The following is a 25,424-nucleotide window of genomic DNA, read 5'->3' as shown; positions in this document are numbered from 1 at the left end:
TGAGTGAGCTGAAGCATGTACATTTTTTTCTCTCAAAATATTCCAACTTTTTGGACTTCCACAGGCAACTCCACAAATCAACTTAGTAGGTAAAATAGCTGAGTGACACTGAACAAGTGAGTTATTACTCCGAACTGAGCAATTTTCCTCATCAGTAAAATGAGTGAATTAGATGACTTCATTTGTTCATTCAATAAGCACTGACTAAAGCTCACTATGGGCAAGAAATATGCCAGTAAAGCTGAAAAAGAAACCATTTTTGCCCTTTAGGAATCTGTCTAGTGGAAGACAGCTAACATATCATTAGGATACTGCTTACGTATATTTAGGGTATGAGGAGAATTCATAAGAGAAGCGATCTTCCCTGATGATGCAACACCTGAGCTGGGTTTTGAGGTACAAGTAAGAGTTAGGTAGAGAGGGAAGAGAAGGCATTCCAAGCAGAGGGTGCTGTATGGGCAAAGGGCCAAAGGAGAGAGAGAGACATACCATGTGTTTAAGGTACTGCAGGTTGCTTAGTACATCTGGAACACAGATTTCATCCTTGTGTCTTGACTGAAAAAAAGTTTTAAAAGATTCTGCTAGTTTAACCAGTGTGTAGATAGGGGTCCTGTACCAAAGATGATATCCATGTTGTACAGGATCACCTAAAAGGTAAAATAACTATACCTTCAGTTAGGATCCTTTCTATTGCAAAGAGAATCTTTTGGCTCATGTAACAAAACAGTCCAGGGGTAGACTGATGGAGTGTGACCTGGGAATTAACAAGGTCAACAGAGCAGCTTCTAGCTTTTTGCATTCCTAGGCTGCAGTAGCTCCAGACCCTATATCCTCTCTTGTTCATATCCAGCTTCCCTGAAAGCTGGATTTTGCAGTCTTAGGTTTTGCAGTCTTAGGTTTTGCACGGATCCTGAAGCAATCCTTGTGGCCAGAGAGATGGTACATAATGATGGCTTGGCCAGGACCCAGAGGTCCTGGAGGTGGGAGTCAGCCTCATCTGAAGCGCATGGAGGAGGGGTAGATCTCCAAATAAAAATTAGAGCCTTTGCAGAAGAAGGGAGACTATAGATACTTAGGAGGAATTATATTTTAAGAAAAACAAAATTGTTGAACAGATTCCAACAATTTTTAGAACAAGTCCGGGGGTACAAACACACATGGACAAATTTCTTCTTTCATCTTCCATTCCTTGGACTAGTCTATGAAAATTGACTTCAGAACAAAGTGATGTGAGACTCTACATATACAAAAAACTATCACTCAATATTCTAAGCACCATATTAGTAAATGAGCAGTTTTATGAGAACAAAGAGAAGGGTGTAATTAATTCTAATTTATAGGCTCCAGGGTATCTTACAGTAGACGAGAGTTTTTTAGCAGAGGTCCTTCTGGCAGAGATAAAGTACAAGGCCATAGCTGGTTGAGGATGAGCACGTAATTTGGTGAGGATGATGAACAGGATAACAGGTCAGTGTGAGAGGACAGGAATGGAAAGATCAAGCTGTGGTGAATTTCCCCCACTCTGCTACAGAGCCTGGACTTTATCCTTTAAGCAATGTGGTATCGTTTAATTTTTAAGCGTGTAAGTGACACGATCGAACCTGTATTTGGAGAGCTGCAAGAACAGATTAGATACTTCCTGAGACAAGGAAGAAGATAAGTATAGGAGAATAAAGCTAAGTTGTGAAGTGGAAGCCTGAGGGAGTTCAAGCCTAATGGTCTCTATTTTCTCTATGAAATAGGCAGAGAGAGTACATGCAGAGTGTAAGTGGGTACTATGCATTTAAGATATACTGAAAATTTCAATTAGCCAGAAGGCTGCATTACCAAAACATTCTGATCTAAAAGATTGTTCAATAAACTCTTCCACAATGTAAGATCATACATATTACATACATACATAGTGAGTGAACTGAAATCCAGAAAAGCCAAATGCCATTCGTCTATTAGGCTATTTCACCACCAGTAAGAATGCCACAGGTAGAATAATGATGTAATTATCACTGGTCATTCAGATCACTGTGATCACTGGCGGAGCCTATGTGAGGGGCTGCCAGGGGTTGGTAGGAGATGGCGTGGGAGAATGCTGGAGGGAGGAGGTCAAGAGAAGTAGTGTGAGTGTAGTTAGAGATGGAGTGGGCAAGGCAACCTGACTGCCCTCAGTGCAGTATTTTAACAAGCCGCCAAGAGCAGCATATGGCTGAGAGGGGTTTGTGACAGCAGCGAAATGTGTGGCAGCCTACTAGGTTTGGCTTTGGGGTTCAGATTCACAATGACTGGCTAGGGCCACCTGTTCCAAATGAAAGGATCTGCTATGCCATGGTCCATTCATTTTCTTATAGAAGAAGTCTCAAATTATCAAAGTCATACAAATGCTAATGAAGTTGGGCATTCTTTTTCCCCCACATTCTATCATTCTGCATTATAGAAATGTTAGGTCTCTAAGAAGTAATATAAAATAAAACCCTCTACTTACAATAAGGACCAAAATAAGACTGATGCCTTGCATAATGTCTTCAGTTCTAGAATGAATGTATAATACCTACTTCTGGTCTCGCTAAGCTGCTCTGCCCTAGAAGTAAATCTCATTAAACCAAACTTCAGTAAAAGTGCATATGGGGTTTCCCTGGTGGCGCAGTGGTTGAGAGTCCGCCTGCCGATGCAGGGGACACGGGTTTGTGACCCAGTCCGGAAAGATCCCACATCCCGGGGAGCAGCTGGGTCCGTGAGCCATGGCCGCTGGGCCTGCGCGTCCGGAGCCTGTGCTCCGCAATGGAAGAGGCCACAACAGTGAGAGGCCTGCGTACCGCAAAAAAAAAAACAAAAAACAAAAGTGCATATGGTTTTGATTTTTCATTCCCTTCATTGAATCCTTGGGTGTCCTCTTTGTAAACTTCCAAAGTAATGGAATCTGGCAACAGGTCTCAGCAGTGTCAAGTCTTCTAACTAAGAGATGGAAGGTTGAGAAATTTAAAGGGATCATTCTATTTTCTTTTTTCAGAAAGTGATGAATAAAACTGTCAGGTGGAGACAACTGTATTTGACCTTCCCCAATAGAGAGAGAAATAAAATGGAGAGGGATCTAGATCTCTGATGAGAGAAAAGTTGTTAAAAACACCAAAGTACATTTGAATTCCCACTTAAAAGCATTATCTTTTTCAAGTCTTCCCACATCCTACCCCACCCCTGGCTTTGAGTGAAATGCAATTTATAAGACAAAATGATTCATTATCTAGAGATAAATTTACAAGCTGACATAAGAGAACTGTCCCAGAGGCTACATTACCTATTCAAGTTTATTACAGTATCTTTAGTTCTTATTGCATATATTGTTACATGCCTTTTACAAGCCAGGGTTATCTATGCTATGTATGCTCAGTTTAGCAGAAGTTATATCTACTGCTTCTCTCTTGAAAATCAGCAGCATGCAGTGCAATACGTGGTGTGCAGAGTTATTGTTTCAAAAAGTGAAGAACTACTTAGGTTTAACTGAGGAGGAACATGATCTTTATTGGCTTATATGCAAAGTTTAATTTTGGTTTTATGCAGAGTTTGCATAGTTCATGATTACTTTCTAATGAAAAACTAGAGGTGTTGTCAGTGACCTTGAAGAAGATCAGGTGACAGTAGCAAACAGAAAAATTTGAAGAAGAGGCATAACTTTTAAAGTAGAAAGGTCAGCAAGAACTGCCTGAAACAAAAAACAAAAGGAATGATTAATATCGGCATTCTGATCAGCAAAGTGAAGCCTATGAAATGAACGCAGAAACACCTTTACAATGTAATTCTGATATCAACACACTCTAAGTTCTTCAGATTGGTCCCAAATCTCTGTACTGACGCTACAACCTTCTTTCTCTTTTCTGAACATCTTAATGTTAGAACATGTGTAAAATACTCAAATGTGCAGTAGAAAATAATCTGGACTTTAGTCTTGAGCCTTCTTCAAATATACAAGGTAGCATGAGTTTATAAGAGGTCTAACATTTCAACTTGCTTCTATAAATAAACGTACATTATGAATCCTAGTCCCCTTATACTAAGGAGTAACTGACTTTAGGAAATCACTTTAAGATGGAACTAATGTTTACTCAGTTGCAAGATGCATAAACATCCTCTTCCCTTTAAATAAAGAATGTAGGCAGCTATTTTAAGGATAAAATTTACATTTCTATGAGAGATAACAAATAGAGTAATATTGTAAGCCACTATTTAATTGAACCATGCTTCAGGCGTAAGATATACTACTGAAAAGAAACGAGCTTTAAATAATTAACCCACAACTAAAAATAAACAAAAAGCCCATGTATCTTTACTATATCATCCAAACACATGCTCTTTAATTCTTTCAACTAGTTTGTCTTTGTTCTATGAGCATAACACATGGATGTGAACAATTATAAGAAAATGCAACATAAGTCCCAATAGCTTCTATTAAAACTACTAGGTATCTTGTTTCCTGTAATGCTTATAGTGGTTTCCCATAATAATCTTGTTTATGACTCCTTCACAGGAATATTGTTTTCAAGTAATTAAGGAATTCTGAATACTTAATATTACTTAGCTCAAAACTTATGGGTTTTACCTAAGTTAAAAAATTCGTCTGCGAGTAATGTGTGTCCTATGCATCTGATACTGAAGTGCCCGAGCCTGGCAATCTCTCAGGAACTATTTCCATCCCATCTGAGTGAAACTTATCCTTACTTCAGCTGCAGCCAGTGATGTCACCTCCATCAGGTTCACTGCTCGGAAAGCAAACACAGCAGCTGCCAGGACTGGAAAAGAATGCACACTATTTCAACTGCTGGTCTGGTCTACTCATCAGCCAGACAATTTTACTGCTACGCCCACAACCCACGATGAGGGCTCAGAATTAGTGCTTCACAACTGCATCCTGCATTCTGAGTTAAGGCCTTGTGATGAATGGAAATTGTCTCCTCTGGAGAACAGTGGCTTGATGGTGCAGTTTTGGGAAAAAGGGAAATTTTAGTGGTTTTAAAAAAGCCATTTTATAAATTGTTTCATACTTATAACTTCAATTGTAACAATTTTTAAATGGCATGAAGAGCTAATGACTATCTTATAAATAAAGATTTATTTTGATGCAGGTGTTTCTTACTGATGCAATGGAGAGGCTTCTGAGAAGTTATATGCAGACTGAATTTTTAAATATATCAGATGATGTTTCATATGTATCAAGGAGGTATCCTGATAAAAATGTGGCAATAAAGTCTTTCCTTAAAAATATTTTTATACTATTTTGTTATATTTATATTTTTATGCTCATCATTGACTTTCTTAGAGTGTCATAAATGGATACGTCTGTGGGGCGGGCTACTGTGGGATTGATCCTGACATTTACATTAATGTTGGCCACAGAAAATGAAGTTGAAACTTTGAAAAGAAAATAAAGCAAACCATTATAGAACATCTTGAAGGTCAATAATATATACTGAGTAGAAAACATTTGGATTTTTGTTCCCATTAATCATCTGCATATGAAAAGAGAGTAATACTACATGCATTATGTCTTATTATATAATCTACCATAAAACTTTGTGAAAGTGATGCGTCATCATGAACAATGGAAGGACCATGTAATAGGTTCAGGCAACTCTGATAAGGAGACGGTACTGCCTGCAGGTGACTCTTGACTTCTCCCCATCTTTTTCATCACCAGTAGTGGTAGTACATTCCCTAACCCAACATGCCCTTAAAGTTTAGGAAATGAATGGTAAGGAATCTTTAAAATTATTTGGAAGACTCGTTCCTAAGTATATTGCATAGATAATGCAAATGTTTTTTAAAATACATTTTTACTATGGAAGTAATAATAATGATAATAGCAGCTAATTCTAATACCAAAAATGAGTTAAGTACTATTGTTAGCCCCATTTTACTAATGTAGAAACTGAGGCACTGTGAGTTTGGATGACATATTCAGAGTCACACAGGTAGAAAATAGTAGTGACTACTCAACTCTGGCCCTAGAGCTCAAGCATTTAACCACTATGTGATGACATTTTTGAAATTGAAGGTAAGCAGTAATGACTCATCCCTGATATAGAAATCTGTGTGCTTTCCTAAGAATCACCTTCTCTTTTGTCTTCTCTCAGAATAGTTTTCCCCTGGGATAAACCATAATGGAAAAGAATATAAAAAAGACTGTATATACATGTATAACTGAGTCACTTTGCTGTACAGAAGAAATTAACCCAACATTGTAAATAACTATACTTCAATTAAAAAAAAAAAAAAAAGAATGGTTTTCCAGAGATGGCCTGAAGGATGATGCATGGTGGTCCTGGGCTCTGGACCACCTGATAGGGGTCATGCCTATGGAGTAGAAGTCAGGATCCAGGTCTCTTAATTTCCCCAGATAGAGGCCGAGTGACCGGGAAGCACAGGCATTTTTCGAGGGGACAACAGATTTTGGACAGTTTGTCAAAAAAAGCATTAGAACTAGTTAGGAAAATTCTGGGAGAAAAATACATGGTAGTGGTAAAACAAAATTTAAAAAGTCATCAGCTGGGATTATTTAATATGTAACAAGGGATATAAGAGACCTGGGGCAAAGAATTTACCCTTTAATTGAAATGGAGAAAACTTAAGTACCTAAAGTCCCTCAGCTTCCATTTTTACAAGAATATCAAAGAAAACCATTTCTGTGGACCAACAACTTCTTTATAGTTTTCTAATATCTGGAATCATATTTGAAAATGGAGACATTTTAGGAGCTAAGGGTTGTGGTCACTATTTCCTTTTCTGAGTATAATTTAACGGAGTTGGTGAAAGCTTGACAGGATGGTCAAATTTTCCGCTGTAGCAGGAAAGAGTTTTACATGGTGGGAAATATATAGTTTTTCCAAAGGTAGATAAGAGGGGGAATAAAAGAGTAGTTACTAATTGACTTCAGCATCCAAAATGCTTATGTGCTCACAACCTTTATTTATCTTGGTGTCACATCACAGAAGTTCCTTTCCGTCTGCTTCATGATTGCTTTGCCCAGTACTTCCTCACAGCAGGTTTATTTGCCAAGGAAAACAGGTCTATGCTTTGGGACATTTTCTTTTTTAATTAAAAACACTTTTTTTTTTTTTTGGCTGTGTTGGGTCTTCATTGCTGAGTGTGGGCTTTCTCTAGTCGCAGCGAGCTGGGGCTACTCTTTGTTGCAGTGCGCAGGCTTCTCATTGTGGTGGCTTCTCTTGTTGCGGAGCACGGGCTCTAGGCACGCGGGCTTCAGTAGTTGCGGCTCGTGGGCTCTAGAGCACAGGCTCAGTAGTTGTGGCCCATGGGCTTAGTTGCTCCGCGGCACATGGGATCTTCCCAGACCAGGGTTCGAACCCGTGTCCCCTGCATTGGCAGGCGGATTCTTAACCACTGCGCCACCAGGGGAGTCCTGGGATATTTTCAACTGAAGTCATGCTTCATATGAAATACAGAAACTCAAATATTTACTTTTGGTCTTTTAAACTGTTCTCATTAATTTTAAGCAACTCTATCATGAACATTAAGACACCTATGCTTTAAACTGTTCTTCAAAAGGCCCTAATTAGTTCACAATTGAAACCAGTAATATTTACTAAAATATTTCGAAAGACTACATAAGCTCACTTGAGCAAAAAAGGTGGTCACAAAATATTCAGCCTCAAAAATGTATAAAATAATCAAAACTGACTTATATACACATCTACATGCAATTACCTACCCTATGGCTCTTTATCTGAATTCCATGGTAGGAATTCCCATTAGTCTAATTCCATTTCTAGATGTTCTACAATTCTTCTCTGTTGATTTCTTTTTTTAAAATAAATTTATTTATTTGTTTATTTTTACTTTTGGCTGTGTTGGGTCATTGTTTCGATGTGCAGGCTTCTCACTGCAGTGGCTTCTCTTGTTGCAGAGCATGTGGGCTCTAGGCGCAGGGGCTCAGTAGTTGTGGCGCTTAGTTGCTCCACGGCATGTGGGATCTTCCTGGACCAGGTATCAAACCTGTGTGCCCTGCACTGGCAGGTGGATTCTTAACCACTGTGCTACCAGGGAAGCCCCTCTGTTGATTTTTTAAAAACACTCAGAGAAAGTGAATGCAGTGTGAACTGCATTTCTACCTATACATCAATAACTTTTTAATTACTGTATTAAGCTTACAGCAAAGTACGTGGCTTAGAGCAAATGCAGCATTCAACATTCATTTCTCTTTCACTTCAGTTTGCTGAGGGGTGATGTCACAGAATGGGAGACTTTACATTGGAAGACGCTTTGAAGGTCTTCCAATTCAACATTTCTTTCATGATAGAAAACCTCTTAACCCTTCAGATGACAGTTAAAAAGCCCATGCTACTTTTGGAAAGTCCTAATTATTAGAAAGTACTTTCTAATACTGAGCCCATTTCTTTAACATGCTCTAATGTTTTCTGAAATGATACAAAAAGCTACATACAATACTCTTCAAAATTTATGCCCTACCCAGAAGAGTTATTTGGTAGAAAATCTAAAATCCTGTTACCTGAGAAATGGTAGCAAAAATCAATACCACTTAGCCTGGAAAATAGAAGACTTTGAGGAAAGGAGGGGGTGAGAGAGTAGAAAAAACATGATGATGATCCTGGTTTAACAGTAGTACATTCTAACAAGTTATATTATCCAGGGACTTGCCTGGCGGTCTAGTGGTTAAGACCCCATGCTTCCACTGCAGGGGTTTGATCCGTGGTGGGGGAACTAAGATCCCACACGCCATGCAACGTGGCCAAAAAAAAAAAAAAAGTTATATTTTCCAGAAATGAAATGGGCTACTTGGTATGACAGGGATTATCCAACACTGAATATTCAGAAACAGGATAAGGACTGCCTGTTAGAAATATTTAGAAGAAGTTATACCTGATGACCTCTAGGATTCCCTTTTGTCTCTAGATCGTATGTATCACTACCATTCAGCCAAAAGAGGTGATGGCAGACCAGTTTTTCCTAACTCATATTTGGACGGGCTTTAAAAACAACTGAGATAGAAGGATACTGGGAGTTGTTAAAAACCCCAGTAAATGATATCTCTCATTATACCAGGGGCAACATTTATCTTCATGGTACTTTATTATTACCTCAATTTTCCTTTTCAAAATGCCACCTAATTACTTGAACTTTCAGCATTCAAAAATATGTTAATATGGTACCTAGAGAATCTTCTGCAAGAAAAGGGTCATCAATTAAGCATTATTTCCAAATGGCCCAGAGAGGTGTCTTTACAATGCTATCACTGGGTAAAGATGAAATAATTTGTTCAATGTCACAAAACTGGAGAAGGTTGGAACCAGCATTCTCTGCTCTCCATGTGAAAACCCTGTAATACTTATTTGAATTCCCTGATAATTTCAATGATAAAAATAATTGAGTCGATTTTACACACAGAGAAGCAAAATAATATAATAAGAAATCTGTGCCCTATGTGTTATCACACAGTTGCCCTCTGTGTATATCTGTTGTAAGGACTTAATTATTAAATAAAAGATAGATTTGTGGCTTTCTGAAAAAAAGATGAATTTCTTTTTGGCTTAAGAGAGTATGTAAAAGGGGAAACTCAGTTACCAGGGCAGGAGTCAGAGACTGTTAGCAACAAGGAAAAGGTTTTGAGTTCAGTATAAACTAGTCCAGAAGAGCTGAGATTTCAACTATGCAGGGAGGCTCAGCAGTCTCAGTTTGGATTTTAGGTAGTAGTTGAGAAAGGGCACAGAACAGAACACTAAGGTAGTCACAGGAGTCAGGAAAAGAACAGAAGTATACCTACACTCTGCTGTGCAAACCTCACAGGTGCTGAGACTGTAAGCCCTGGCTGGATTAAAAGCAGGGGAGGGGAGCTGGACATTCCTAGAAGCGACGAAAAAAGACTAGGAATAGACGTGATGGGCAGTTATGCAGACGTATTTAGATTGCAGAATCTCAGTGCTTGTCTTCTAAGGCAGATACATCTACTAAATGTTCATGAATTAGAAATGACAGACAACTGTAGAATTAAATTCCAATTACAGATGGTGAATGTCAGAAAGGAAAGGGGCTTTACTATAAAAAGAGCATGTGTTTTACAAACAAGCACTTACTCTTACCAGCAAGAATTTCCAGAGAGTTGTACCCTAGGATTCTATCCCACAAAAGCAAGAGTTGATCTGTAGCTAAGTATCCAGAAAAAGCTCGAACCATCCATTTAAATGATATGCGAAGTCTGTAAGCAAAGAAAAGAAAGAAATTTTACCAGTGGAATTTTTTCTTGTCAAAAAGCAGTATCAGAAGAACTCAACCAGTTCCATTATTAGGTAACTCCTTTGTGGGTCTGAAAAATCACATGGGCATTTAAAACTCAAGCACTCTACATATATACAATGGAATACTACTCAGCCATAAAAAAGAATGAAATAATGCCATTTGCAGCAACATGGATGGACCTAGTGATTATCATACCAAGTGAAGGAAGTCAGAAAGAGAAAGACAAATACCACATGAAATCACTTATATGTGGAATCTAAAATATGACACAAATGAACTTATGTATGAAACAGAAACAGGCTCACAGACATAGAAAACAGACTTGTGGTTGCCAAGGGGGAGGGGGGAGAGATAGATGGGGAGTTTGGGATTAGCAGATGCAAACTATTATGGTATTGAATGGATAAACAACAAGGTCCTACTGCTGTAGGTCCTACTGTTCCTACAAGGAACTATATTCAATATCCTGCGATAAACCATAATGGAAAGAATATGAAAAACAATGTATGTATACGTATAACTGAAACACTGCTGTGATTAACACAACATTGTAAATCAACTATACTTCAATAAAATAAATTTTAAAAAACTCAAATACTCTATTAAAAGCTGTAAAAAGTGCAATGGTGAGAAACCATGAGTCCTCAAATTAGTGGTCTCAAAAGCATTAAGAGGGCTTCCCTGGTGGCGCAGTGGTTGAGAGTCCACCTGCCAATGCAGGGGACATGGGTTCATGCTCCAGTCCGGGAAGATCCCACATGCCATGGAGCGGCTGGGCCCGTGAGCCATGGCCGCTGAGCCTGTGTGTCTGGACCCTGTGCTCCACAACAGGAGAGGCCACAACAGTGAGAGGCCCGCATACAGCAAAAAAAAAAAAAAAAGCATTAAGAGAAAGAATTATATTCCTGGGTCCTACTTTATGTTATAGTTCATTCTTTAGAAAACTCACTTCTACATTCTGTTTTTCAGGGTGTGTACTAATTAGCTATCAATGAGGTGATCTTATAGTCTTAACAGTTCCAGGCAAGCCTAGAACATTTGAATTTTCATTCAAGATACTTGAAAGAGCTTGATAGCTGCATATTTTCCCAATTCAATAGATTATATTCCTACATTTCACTCAAATGGCTACAAAGGATGAAAAAAGACAGAGAAAACTAGTTTTAAAGCTATAGGGGGACTTCCCTGGTGGCACAGTGCATAAGAATCCGCCTGCCAATGCAGGGACACAGATTCGATCCCTGGTCTGGGAAGGTCCCACATGCCACGGAGCAGCTAAGCCCATGCCTCAAACCACTGAGCCTGCACTTTAGAGCCCGCGAGCCACAACTATTGAGCCCATGCACCTAGAGCCCGTGCTCTGCAACAAGAGAAGCCACCGCAAGGAGAAGCCCGCGCACCGCAATGAAGAGTAGCTCCTGCTCACTGCAACTAGAGAAAGCCTGCGCGCAGCAACAAAGACCCAACGCAGCTAAAAATAAAAAATAAAATTAAATCTTAAAAAAAGGAAAAGCTATAAGGGACCTTAGAAATAAACCTCTGATTTGAAACCCTTAGCTTTATAGAGGAGGTCATCAGAACTCTGAAAAATCAACCAGAAAATTCAATTAAATTCTATTTTGCAAAAAAAAAAAAAAGTCCTAAGAAGTATGAGATCCTACTGTTTCATAAATAGGTTATGTTACAATAACAATTTATCTCTAGAATCAGGAAACAAACTCTTTGGCTTTGGTGCCTGAAGAGATTAAATAGTCTCTCAATTTCTGTACTATCTATTGGCAATTAAACATCACTTGACTGCCCCTGAGAGGTTCTAGCCAAATTCTTTGTTAAAATTGTTATATAGATCAATATCTGTACTTTTTCTTAAAAGAGAAAATGGGATTGAGAGATTGCCTTTGTTGGTGTCACATTAACTTTTCTTGAGCCTGAAAAAGGACCCCCACGTTTCAGAAATTCCTCAATACTAGATAACTATTGTTCTAATATAACAAAGTACATGTAGGCAGTAGTATTGATAAATCAAGATTTTTGGTTGGTTTTAGAATATCTGTTTATAGATGCCAAAGAAACTTTTAGCCACCAATTATTTTAAATTTAAATAATTTACTAACTTTTAAGCCTCAATTATTAACTTCAACTAGTTTCATTTTACTGGATCTCTCAGTGTCTTATTAGAACAACAGCACCACACATCATGCCTTCTGCTCCCTAGTATACAGCACAGATTCAATTTCTTAGAAATACAGTTTATTGAGGTATAACTGATGTATAGTAGAATCTGCCCTTACTAATGCACAATTCTGAGTTTTGTTAAGAACCAAATGGAAATTTTAGAACTGATAAAAACAACAAAAACAATAACAACAACAAAACAACCCTCACTGGATGGATCCAATAGCAAAATGGAAATAACCATTGAGAGAGCCAGTGAATTTAAATATAAATCAATAGAAGTGTCCAATCTGAACTACAGAGTAAAAAGGATTGAAAACAAAATGAACAGAGCTTCAGGAAGCTGTGAGATAAGACTAAAAGTTTTAATATTTGTGTCCCAGAAGAAAAGGATAATGAGTGTGGTGCAGAAAAAAATATTTGAAGAAATAATGGTTGAAAACTTCCTAACTTTGGCAACAGAAATAAGCCTCAAATTCAAGATGCTAAGCAAACCCTAAACAGGATAAACCCAAGAAATCCATGTCCAGATACATCATAATCAAACTGCTAAGATCTAAAGACAAAGATCTTGACAGCAGCCACAGAAAAACAATAACCCTAAACAGGATAAACCCAAGAAATCCATGTCCAGATACATCATAATCAAACTGCTAAAGACAAAGATCTTGACAGCAGCCACAGAAAAACAGTAATTGATATTATTTCTTCCTGACGTGTTTTGTAGAATTTGCCCATGGAACCCTCCAGGCCTGGAGTTTATTTGAAAGTAGAAGGGATAAATTAAAGATGTATATTGTAAATCCTAGGGCACTGTTATAGACTGAATGCTTGTGTCCCCACTCCCACCCCCAAATTCATATATTGAAATTACCCCCCAGTGTGATGGTATTAGGAAAGAGGTGTGTGGCCTTTGGAAGTTAATTAGCATTAGATAAAGTTATGAAGGTAGGTCCTCATGTTTGGGATTAGTGCCTTCATAAGAGTCATGTGAGAGCTTCTTTTTCTTCTCTGCTCTCCATCATGTGAGGATACAATGAGAAGCAGTCTGCAACTTAGAAGGTCCTCTGGAGCTCAACCATGCTAGCAACCTGATCTTAGACTTCCAGTCTCCAAAACTGTGAGAAATAAATTTCTGTTGTTTATAAGCCATACAGTTTACGGTAATTTGTTATAGCAGACTGAACTAAGACAGACACTTATCAAAATATATTTTTAGAAAGGTATAAATAATAATCCACTGGAGATAAAATGGAGTAAAAAATTATTCAACTCAGAAGTAGGCAGGAGGGGAACTTCCCTGGTGGTCCAGTGGTAAAGAATCCACCTTACAATGCAGGGGACACAGGTTCGATCCCTGGTCAAGGAACGAATATCCCACATGCTGTGGGGCAACTAAGTCCACGTGCTACAACTACTGAGCTCATGCGCCTCAACTAGAGCCTGCGTGCCACAAACTACAGAGCCCACACGCTCTGGAACCTGCATGCCACAACTACAGAGCCCAACTGCCCTGGAGCCTGTGTGCCACAACTAGAGAAGAGAAAACCTGCATGCCATGACTAGAGAGAAGCCCGCATGCTGCAACGAAAGATCCTGTATGCCTTGACGAAGATCCTGTGTGCTGCAACTAAGACCCAATGCAGCCAAAAATAAAGAAAATAAATAAATTAAAAACAAACAAACAAACAAAAGTAGGCAGGAGGGACTTCCTTGGTGGTCCAGTAGTTGAGAATCCGCCTTTCAATGCAGGGGACATGGGTTTGATCCCTGGACAGGGAACTAAGATCCCACATGCTGTGGGGCAACTAAATCCCTGCACCACAACTAGAGAGAAGCCTGCATGCTGCAATGAAAGATCCCGTGTGCTACAACTAAGACCCGATGTGGCCATAAATAAATAAATAAATATTAAAAAAAAAAAAAAAGTAGGCAGGAAAAGAGGACAAAAAGAATAAAGAGCACATGGGACAAACAAAAAAATGTCTATCAAGATAGTAAATAATATCAACTGATATTATTTTAATCCCATAATATCAATTACATTAAATGTAAATGGAATAAACACACCAATTAAAAGACAAACTGCCACACTGAATGACCCAAGTATACTTCTGACAAGAAAGCCATCTGAAAAGTAAAGACATTGATAATCAATACGTTAAAAGTAAAGAGACAGAAAAGAATACACTGTACAAATTGTAATAAAAAGAAAGCTGGAATGGCTATATCAGACATAGTAGATTTATTGCTAGGAAAAGACATTACATAATGATAAAAAGATCAATTCTCCTAAAAACAGAGTCAAATACATGAAGTAAAAATATATATAGCAATGCAGAAATAAAAAGACAAATTCACAATTATAATTGGAGACTCTAACATTTCTTTCTCAATAATCAATAGAAAAAGTAGACAGAAAATTAACAAGTGTATAGAAGTCTTGAACATTATCAACAAGCTTGACTTGATTACCACTTACAGAACATTCTGCTCAACACTAGCAGCATACAAATTCTTTTCAAGTGTACATGGAAGATTCATCAAGATAGATCATATTCTGGGTCATAAAACAAACTGCGACACATTTAAAAGAACTAAAATCTTATGAAGCACATTGTCTAACTGTAACAGAATTACAATAGAAATCAATAACGGAAAGACATAATATCTTTCCCAATATTTAGAAATTAAACATGCAGTATTATATAAACTATGGTCAAAGAGGAAGTCACAAGAGAAATTAAGAAACATTTTGAATTGAATGAAAGTGAAAACATAACACATCAAAATTTGTTGAGTGGAGGTAAAGCAGTGCTTTGAGGGCAATTTATAACATTATTGCTTACATTAGAAAAGAAGAAATGTCTCAAATTAATTATCTAAATTTCACCTTAAACAAGTAGAAAGACAAGACGAAAACAAAACTAAAGCAAGTATACAGAAGGATAACAAATAAAAGAGCATAGGGTAAAAAAAAAAAAAAAAAAAAAAAAAAGAGCATAACTCAATGAAACTGAAAATAGAAAAACAAAATCAATGAAACCAAAAACTGATTCTTTCAAAGAAGAATAAAATTAATAAACCTCTGGCCAGAATAATCAAGGAAGAGAAACAAGATACAAATATCAATCTCAGGAATGAGAGTGGTAATGTCACTCTGATTCTATAGATATTGAAAGGCTAATTAAGAATTATTATGGAATATTATGAATAATTTATGTCCATAAATATGATAACAGATAAAATGCACTAAGTACTCAAGAAGAAGGAGATATCCTGAAGAGTCCTATATCTAGTAAAAAAATTAAATTCTAAATTAAAAACCTTCCAATAGCATTAGTTTTAATTCATGAAAGCCTTTTAATAATTGATTTCTAGCCTGATAATTAAATTTTTATATTTTCTCTTGCATCAGAATTTTAATGTTCATCATAATTCACTGAAATAAATCTGTTCCTTTTAATGATTAAAGTGTATAAATAGACTAGAAAAAAATCAGGATTTTAGCTTCTAGCAATAAACTAAATGTCTTCACTCTAGTAAGGAAAAGCATAGTTATATTCAAATATTCATTTCACAGTAGTAAAATAAAGGTCAGTTTACCACAAGAAAAAATGACTTGTATGTAATATAAAATATTTCTGCCATATTCTTGTTTTATAATATTAATTATTAATAAAATCCTGTTTTGTTTTTTTTTTTAAATCCTGTTTTTTAATGTCTACAAAAGAAAGAGTGCCACCTAGGTGTTATCAACGGATGATATGAGGTGTTGTTTTATAAATGGCATTTCTAAGATCTAAAATGTCTGAAATTCGATGGTGATTTTAGAATGGAGATATATATGTATATATATATGGAGATATATATGTATATATACATATATATATATCAATATATAAACATATACATATTCAATCTTTAAACAACTCCATGAGGTAGGAATTCCCTTGATTTTAAAGATGAATAAATTAAATTATCTTGACTTAATGAAAGAAATTGAGGCTTAGGTAAATTAAATAATTTTATCAGGATTTTATAGTTTAGTAGAGATAGAATTTGAATCTGGGTCTGTCTCTTAAACCCACCCACCCACTCATCCATCGGCTATGGATTCTATTTCCCATTAACTACTTTCGTGGTCTCAAAGAGTTAGTGTTCCTTTCAAATATGCCCTTATATAGGAGAAAATGGTTACACAGAAAGGAAGACAGTAACAAAACACTGATAAATCATTTGGAAATTTCTGTTGCCTTAAGACACTGTTAATTAAAAAAGAGAAAAGAGAACCAATAATAATGAGGTCCACAGGTACCCTACATATTCACTGATAACTCATATTGAGATAAATGAACAAAAATTCAAGCTTTTGGAAGAAAAAAATCACAGTGTACAACCACTGGTAAATAATCGATCTAGATTCCTTTAATGAAAGCCAGCAAACTTTAACTTTTCTGTCTTTCGTAAGTCGTTTTCTGATAAATTTGGCCTACATTGACTTAATTTTAGTATTATCACATTTCTCAGGTAGTATTTGTTTCCACAAATTTTTGCCTCAGTTTGGCCAACACATTTCATTATGAATAGAAATTAGTTCTTTTAGTGATTCTTGTACCAAGCACAAAAATCCAAGCAAATAAGAATTTATTAGGATTTTGGTAAGTCTCCCAAGAATTTCTGGCACAATGTCGAGTTATAATTTACTACTTGATAATTATTGTTTTGTTGGGGAGACTGTTAGTTTAATGTCTCTGAAAAATTACTGTATCTTTGATGATGAAAAAGAGCCTTCTGATATCAATTTATTCTTCAATTAGGAGAGAAAAATACTCACGGTTGAGCCCCAATTTCTCGTAGATGATAAAAGAGTTGGGGGAGATAAGTTTGAAGAAGAGTTTCAAACAGCAGACAGAGTGACACGATACCCTGGATACAATAATAAATCACAAGAGAAATGCATAATTTAGTATTTAAAAATGAACTCTGTCATTAAATTATTCAAATGGAAATGAGAAAAAGATTATCAATATAAATATTTTTTCCTTTTTAACAACGATAGGCTCCCCACGTAACCTGGCATGTAGTAATGTTAGGAATTCAAGGAAAACGTCATTTTATAGAAAAACCTGTTTCTCTGTAAGTCATATAGTATCACGTAGGCCCAGCAAAATTAGTTTTTTCTGGATGCATTCCAGTTTCCAGGTATTTCTCTGGTGTTATAGCCACACCTTTCACTTTCTCCTCCATATGTCCCTTCCCTTCCAGCTGTCTCACCCATCAGGGAAAATATTTCCTGCTTTTTTAACTCTTTCATTGAAATCCATCCCCAGAGAAAGACTGTTTGAAATTTGCATCAGGAAGTTATCAAACAAGAATGTTTGATTACTTAGTATAAGGATAACTTTTTAAAAAGCTGAAATCCACTTTTTTAAAAGGGCATTATCTGTAGAGTACAAAGTAGATGGTTTTTCAAGTGCATTTATTGCTTGACAACTCTGAATAAAGTCTTTCTTGCAGCTCAGCATTCCTCAGCGTTGATCTTTGTAAGGAAGTTTTAATCCTCTTTTTGAATTTCTAAAGAAATAAGGCTGTCATGGTTCCAAATAGTTAAGTCTGGCTGCAAGCCAGAAAAGGAGATGACTGCCTGTTAAGTCTTTATTTCACTGAATAAAGAAAGGGCAGAGGCAGGGCTGTCCCAATCAATCAGCTAAATAAGGACACCTTAGGGTCAGCACGGATATAGAGAAGGCATATCCAGAGTTGCTCAGTGGCAAGCTTCAGTGGTCTGCACAGGGAAAACATCATGGGTATCTACTGGGCAGCCAGTTAAAAACAGTTTTTTGAAACTCTGAAGCGTAAAATGGTACAGAATATGTGAGTAAGAAATCTGAGGCTAAGGATGAGTTATAAGAAAAAGGAATTATTAATATATTTTTGGTTATTCTAGATTAAATATTCATGCAATATAGGCATTAAATCAAGTTGTCTCAGAGAGAAGAAACCCAAGATAATTGGCGGTACTTCATTTGTTCATCTGTGACATCCTGGATTTCTGTTACTTGCCTGCTTTCACTAGCAATGTATGAGAGCAACAGTGGAGACAGAGGAAGGTGGAACAGGAATACACAGGAATGGCGGGAGGAGGATAATGAACTGCTATTTAGTTGAGTAGCAGTGACAGCCTCCTCTTTTGGGAAACTTGGTAGCCCTGACACATTCCAATTTTTAATGTTTTTTTTCTGGAGAGTCAGTCAAGTTACCCACAAGCAGACCAAAGCAGGCTCAAAGACAGAAAAAGTATAACTGAAATAAAATAAACACTGCTTTTACTCAGGCTAAGGAGGGTGGGGGTGGGGGAAGGAAGATATGATAAAGGACTGGACAAAATAAAACAGATACAAATACTCAACTCCCAGTATGCTTCTCTTTGAATTTCATGTTAAGGCCAAGGAGCCATCTATTGAATAAACACAGAGGAGATATCTAGTTTGATAACTGATAATTAGCCAAATTGAAAAATAAGGGACAAATAAATGTTTATTTTTCATTAACAAAGAAAAGATGATGATGATGATGATAATCATAACAACAATAAAAACAGCAGCCATCTATTTACTGAACATCTGCCACGAGCCAAGGGCTACCCAGGTGCTTTGTACACTGCTCTACAGCACCACAGAAACTCATTATTAACTCTGAAATGAGTTTCAGAGAGGAGGAAACCAGCATTCAAAGAACTTAGCCACCTTTGTCAAAGAAAACAATACAGACATTGCTATGTTTTTTCTTTCAACATATAAAAGATAATTTAAATGCAATTGATAAAAGGCTTTTTCCTCTCTAATTATTACTAAAACTATTTAAATATCAATTTCTTCTTCTCTTTCATTTATTCCATAGAAAAGTGTTGCTTGACCTCACAAATTAACATTTGTTTTTCTTAAGGAAAGGAAAAACAGATTAGAGTCTGCTTTGATCCATTTTTTTTTTTTTTTTATGAACTTACAGAAGGATGAGAAGAGATGGAATGAAGTCTGAAGAAAAAACGCACATACATCTCACGGAATATCTGATACAATTTGGAAGGTTCATGGTACAGAAAACAAAGTGGTGCAACTGAAAGAACAAAAAAGTTAATTAATAATATTGCAGAACTACTAAAATTAAAAAAATAAGTTCACAAAACATGAAAGAATAAATATTTTCTAGTAATAATATTCATTCATAGACAAGTTTAGAATCATATATATATTCTTTTTTCATGTTGAAAAGGGAATATATGCACACATAAAAAACTGAGTCATTAAAAATTAAAAAGAAGGGAGTAAATTATAAAATATTATAATCTCAACAGTAGAATAAGAATGACACAATGGAACTATATAGGGATATTGAAAATTCAAAGTAACTTTTAAAAACTACATAAAGTCAAGTCTCTCTTTTTTTCAATTGAAATAATAAGAAAGTGACAATCAGGCAATTCATTTTTACTTTGTCCCACAAAGGATCTTTTGAAATTTTTAATTTTTGAAGTCAGCTAAGTAAAATATAAGATGATTTACGACTAGCTTTTAGAACGATGGTCTTCAACTAACTGAATTTGAAAATTAAAATTTTGATTAACAGTTTAGGCTATTGGTCTATATTGGCATATCTCAATATGTATCTAGACAATTTTCATAGGCTTAAAATAAAACAACTCTAAGAATTTATTTCTCTAATGAATTTGAATTAAGTTTTCTTTTGTACCCAGTTCATGGCAGTTAAGCACAGGTGGGTCAACTCAACCAGACAGCTCATGGCCGACTGTCAGAAAGTCAGATTTTAAAATCAGATGCTGACCTGACAGTCTGATTATTCTGCACTTGCGAACGTGGTCATGCTTTTCCTCTTTTCAACACTCAAGAATTTTAGGCAGCATAAATACACTATAATGCAGATATATAAAACTGCATTACCTAAATATTAATTTAATAAAAGTGGCTTATTTATTGGGTAATTTCATCTATGATATAGATCAGACAGGTAAGAAGGTCTTGGGCTCTATATCGTCAGTGATGCCCTGAGGGCAGTAGGCATTAAGTAAGCAGGGAAACCAATGAGCCAACTCAGCTCACTTCCTTTTGACAACGTGAAAGGAAAAAAATGATAAAAAATTTTAAATTCTGACAAAACAAAAATTCGATTATCTGGGATAAATGGCGGTGCAGTATTACTGATGAATAAATTATCAAAAACTAGCATTGCAACTGAGAAATTTCACTTTTCTGAAGGGCAAAAGAGAGACAAATCAATTTTAGGGTGGTAAATATCTAAATACATCCAAAAAAACCCCTCCTGTTATAGATATCTACAGGAAAAGACCTTTATGTTATATATATATATATATATATATATATATGTTTAAAAACTAACAGCCATGTCCTTTCACTTCAAAACTAATTTAAAAAAATTATTTTACTATCAAAATAAATTCCTACTTATTTAAATAGCCCCAACTGAGGTATTCTATACATTGAAAAAGAATAACTCTCATTCTAATTGCAACAACCTAAGAAAAAGCAATGTGGCACAAATACATGGTATTATTACAAATTCAAAATGAAGGTTTGGAATTCATTTACTTTTTGTGATGATGCATATTTTCCCCTCTAACTTCTTAAGTTATTGTTATTTAAAAACTTGTAATTTGAATCTAAAGATTTTAAAGATTCAGTAATCATTAATGATCATTTCCAGTGAAGGAATGAAAGAGAATTTTAAAATCAGCACTTTTCTATAAACATATATAACATAGAAAATGTTATAATCAGTTATTATTCAAGATGCCACAATTGTTGATGTTGAATTCCCTTACATAGCTATGAAATGGAAAAGTTTTAGTCCATTACATATAATATGTAAAAAATCTTCTACATGACTTTATTTTCCATTTTAAGCATCTTTCCCTATTTGGTTCTTCCATAAAAATGAATGAGCTCATCATCTTTTTAACTAATTAAATACTGCACTATAGGAATTTATTTATGAAATCATAATATACTATACGTACAATAAAAACTTCATTAATCTACATATGTGGGAAAGGATAAGGCCAGTTTAAATTAGAGAAAAGTTTTGAATAAACTTTTAAAAGAGGAAAGTATTATAATTTTAAAGAAATACAGTAACTAAAACTAAAATGGCCTAGTACTATGTAGAGATCCTGGGGATAAGTTGAAATTATGCCAGTATACTGGTTCTAAATAAGTGGTCGCTGCTCTAAAGTATTTGTGGATGCTTAACATATTTTTCTAAAATAGTATAAACTGTATATCAAACATTTTGCATCACCTATTTCCTTAGCGAATGTTTCCCCCTTGGGTGTATAAACTTTAACCTATTAAAACAACCAGAAATGTGAATAGGCAGGAGTCAAAGATTTATTTTGTACCCTGAGAGTTGTTAGAAGATTTAAACCTTCCTGATGTTATTAACTGTTCTCCAAATCGCTCAAGTACACCTTTTAAAAACTAATTACTTGAAAAATGCTTGCAGTTGGAATTATCAAAATAAAAGAATAAAAGGGCTAACATTTTTTATTATTAAAGGTAAAAATTTATATTCTTAACCTTTTTAGGTTTTCTATTTTAAATTCCTCACATATTTATAAAAGAGAAATATGCTGGAACCTCACTATAACATTATGTGTTACATTATGAAATTTTTGTTGCTCAAGAGAATAAAGCCAAGGGCAGCATAATGCAGAATTCCTAGGCACTCTGAATCCTTTTCATTGTATGCTGGTTTTAAAGGTTTTACATTATGTCATTCACGATGACTGTCTGATGCTGAACACTTGAGGGGTTTTTTACAAAGAAAAGTGTTAATTTATTGCTGATTCTTTTTACAAAAGTAAACATTAATGTATATTTCTGTTTAGTCTAAAGGTTGGGGAGTAGGAATAGTTGGGACAACAATCTTCAACAAGCTCATATGTAATGCATGAAAATTTAAAAATTAAGTGGCACTTAAGGCATAGAGCATTCTTCCTCTTGCTAATCTTTGTTATGCTTCCTGCATTCCTCATTCAACGATACGTGAGGACACAAAGGTGCTCAGGGCTCTCAAACCTGCACGTGCGTTTGTCACGTGTGCCTCAGGATGACTGGATGCTTCAATGTAATTGTTGCTGTGTACACCAGCCAGACTGGAGAAATCATGAACTCACACTCAGTGTTGTCCCTCCCTTTGCATTCTTTCTGACCTATTATTTTTTTTTAAAGACTTATGAGAATTAGTTTAGGAATTTTACATCTATTAGATTTTTACATCTATTAGATGTAAAAATAAATTTTTACAGCAATAAATTATTACATCTATTAGAACTAAATATCAACGTGTGGCTCTAAGTTCCATTGAATTAGAAAATGGAAAACCACAGAACCATTTTCCTGGTATGTTCAATTCTAATTTGACAAGCAATCACCATCTGAGCAATTATGATGACCCTTTATTTGAAAAAACTTTTAATTGGACATATAAACAGATATCAAATCCAATGTTTAAAAATGTTCACAATAACATTGTTAAGTGTGTGGTTGATGTAATATAAAGTGTGATTTTCATGTTTAATTTTCTAAAGTGTAATAAAAACAGTGAATATTTTAAAGCCCAACTTACCATACATTGAAAATCCATGAAAAGGGATTACACCTAAAAAAATAAAAAAGTATTTCTTTTCAATTAGTATACCCACTGAATTATTAGGTAAACTTTAGAGAATTAAAGCCAAAAATAGTGAGGTTTCCTATTTTTGCTTCAACTTTGTTCATGCATGTCAGAAAGACTTAGTGATGGGTCACCAACAAAACGACAGGCTTTTTAATACCTTTAGAAAAGCAATCTAGAGGTTTTCAATATATATCCAGTTAACTTTCTATTGATAAAGTTGAAAATTAAGACTGTGAATATGTGTTACAAAAAACAGAACAAGGCAGACCACAGAACTAAGTTTAAGAACTAACTATAACGGTCTCAGAAAGTCAATAGATTAAGTCCTTCTTGAAGCAACTTCATCCTGTATACTGGAGTTCAATCTGTTAAAAAATAAGTGAGCATTTCAAGGCACCTCTTATATAGATGCATTCCCTTATAAACTTACCACAAATAAAAAATAAGTGAGCATTTCAAGGCACCTCTTATATAGATGCATTCCCTTATAAACTTACCACAAATTACATCACAGGATGTGGTTTAGAAAAAATATTGGCAGGAATATGGTACAAATTCAGTGTAATCTTTGGCAAGAATTATACACAAGTAAAGTACACATCCATTTAGAAGAAAATACTTGAAGCCTAACTTGGTATGCTAAACATCTTGTCACACTCTAAGTGAAAAATTAGAACTTGTACAGCTTAGATTCAAAATGGAAGTTCTGTAATATATACACCACCATATATCTAACACAGTAGTAAATCAGGTTGCAAACACAAAAGAAAGATGAGTTTACTTTTTTGAAAAATAGCACAGAAATGCTTCTTTCATCTGACATGTTCAGAGGCAAAAACTTAGTGTTGGCAGAGCCTTCAGAGGTCACCTAGGGTAAGTTCTAACAAATGATAGTTCAGTCTCAGTCTAAAACATCCAGCAATAGGGGGCACATTCATTCGCAATGCAACCAATTACAATTTTGAACAATTTGGTGGGGAGTTATTTCTCATATGGAGTGAGACTCTGGTTCCTTGTAATCCCCACTTATGTTTCCTAGTTCTGACCACAAGGGTCACATGGAACACACCTAATTTATCTTCTATGAAAACTTTCAGAAATACTGGAGGACACTGTTCTCTCCCCCATCCCCATCCCCACCAGGTTGGGATTTTTGTTTTGGTTTGGTTTTTGGTTTTTTTTTTTTTGCTCTGAGACTTTATGAGTTTCTTTAACAGTTCCTCAGACTGAATACCTTCTCTATTCTATTCTCCTCTGGACAAGCTATAGTTTACGACAGTCCTTAAAGTGAGGTGATGAAAGCCTCTAAGCATTTTTCCTCCCTACACACCCCACAGCTAAAGCACAGTGCACTTGTGCAGTTGTTTCTGACCTAAGTAAAGAACTGTATTCTTATCTCTATTACATTTCCTCTTTGGTGAACCGTTCCAATTTGAGATAATCCTGGATTCTCATCCTGTTATCTAATGTATTCCCTCTTCTTCCTGGGTCCACATTGCTGGAAAGTTTGATAAATACACTATCTATGTCCTCATCTGGAGCACTATAAAAATGTTGAACAAGACAGAGTGAGGGGGCTTCGCTGGTGGCGCAGTGGTTAAGAGTCCGCCTGCCGATGCAGGGGACACGGGTTCGTGCCCCGGTCTGGGAGGATCCCACATGCCGCAGAGCAGCTGGGCCCGTGAGCCATGGCTGCTGAGGCTGTGCGTCCGGAGCCTGTGCTCCCCAACGGGAGAGGCCACAACAGTGAGAGGCCCGCGTACCGCAGAAAAAAAAAAAAGACAGAGTGAGGACAGAACTTGTCACTAGAGACCTCCTTCCATACTGATAGTAATTCATTGATCAGCACCCTATTGTGGTAAGTTAAGAACACAGACCAGATATCAGACAGACTTGGTTGGGTTCATCTAGCTCTGTTGTTTAAGAACTTTGTGTGCCTTTAGGTAAGTTCCTTAATCCCCTAACCTTCAGTTTCCTCATCTCGTAAATCAGAGACAACGCTAGAACTACATAAATGATTAAATGAGATAATGACTGTAGCTCAGCCATTAATAAATAAACAGTTTAGACTCAATAAAAGTTAATTATTGATATTATTATTCACAAATTAGCTCTTATTTCTTTGATGATTCTAGAAGGAATTTTATCAAAAAAAGTATGAGGAAAATCCAACATTATTCTGAACTAGTATGCCAGGTCAACCACCTTTAGAATTTTGTGCTGCATCACTCTTAAATTTCACAAGCTGTAATTCTCAGGATCTACCTTTTCCCATTTTTCCC

General features: G+C 35.9%; 1 protein-coding gene across 1 annotated transcript in view; it reads right to left on the bottom strand.

Moving 5' to 3' along the window:
* Window positions 1-3,484: 3,484 nt before the first annotated feature.
* The window catches only part of TBC1D19 (TBC1 domain family member 19), a 152,272-nt gene continuing 130,332 nt past the window's right edge, over window positions 3,485-25,424 (bottom strand). The window contains exons 16-21 of the mRNA XM_024745549.1: window positions 23,092-23,124; window positions 19,436-19,545; window positions 17,264-17,355; window positions 10,095-10,210; window positions 4,705-4,775; window positions 3,485-3,691 (exon numbers count right to left, since the gene is read on the bottom strand). Of these exons, the coding sequence (XP_024601317.1) occupies window positions 3,617-3,691; window positions 4,705-4,775; window positions 10,095-10,210; window positions 17,264-17,355; window positions 19,436-19,545; window positions 23,092-23,124 (497 nt within the window). The 3' untranslated portion in view covers window positions 3,485-3,616. The remainder of the gene's footprint in view (window positions 3,692-4,704; window positions 4,776-10,094; window positions 10,211-17,263; window positions 17,356-19,435; window positions 19,546-23,091; window positions 23,125-25,424) is intronic.

This window comes from Neophocaena asiaeorientalis, unplaced genomic scaffold (genome assembly GCF_003031525.2).
Source record: "Neophocaena asiaeorientalis asiaeorientalis breed wild unplaced genomic scaffold, Neophocaena_asiaeorientalis_V1.1 scaffold397, whole genome shotgun sequence".
In the NCBI taxonomy this organism is placed as follows: domain Eukaryota; kingdom Metazoa; phylum Chordata; class Mammalia; order Artiodactyla; family Phocoenidae; genus Neophocaena; species Neophocaena asiaeorientalis.
Note: the sequence above shows the minus strand (reverse complement) of the source record. Positions and strands in the feature narration are given on the sequence as shown.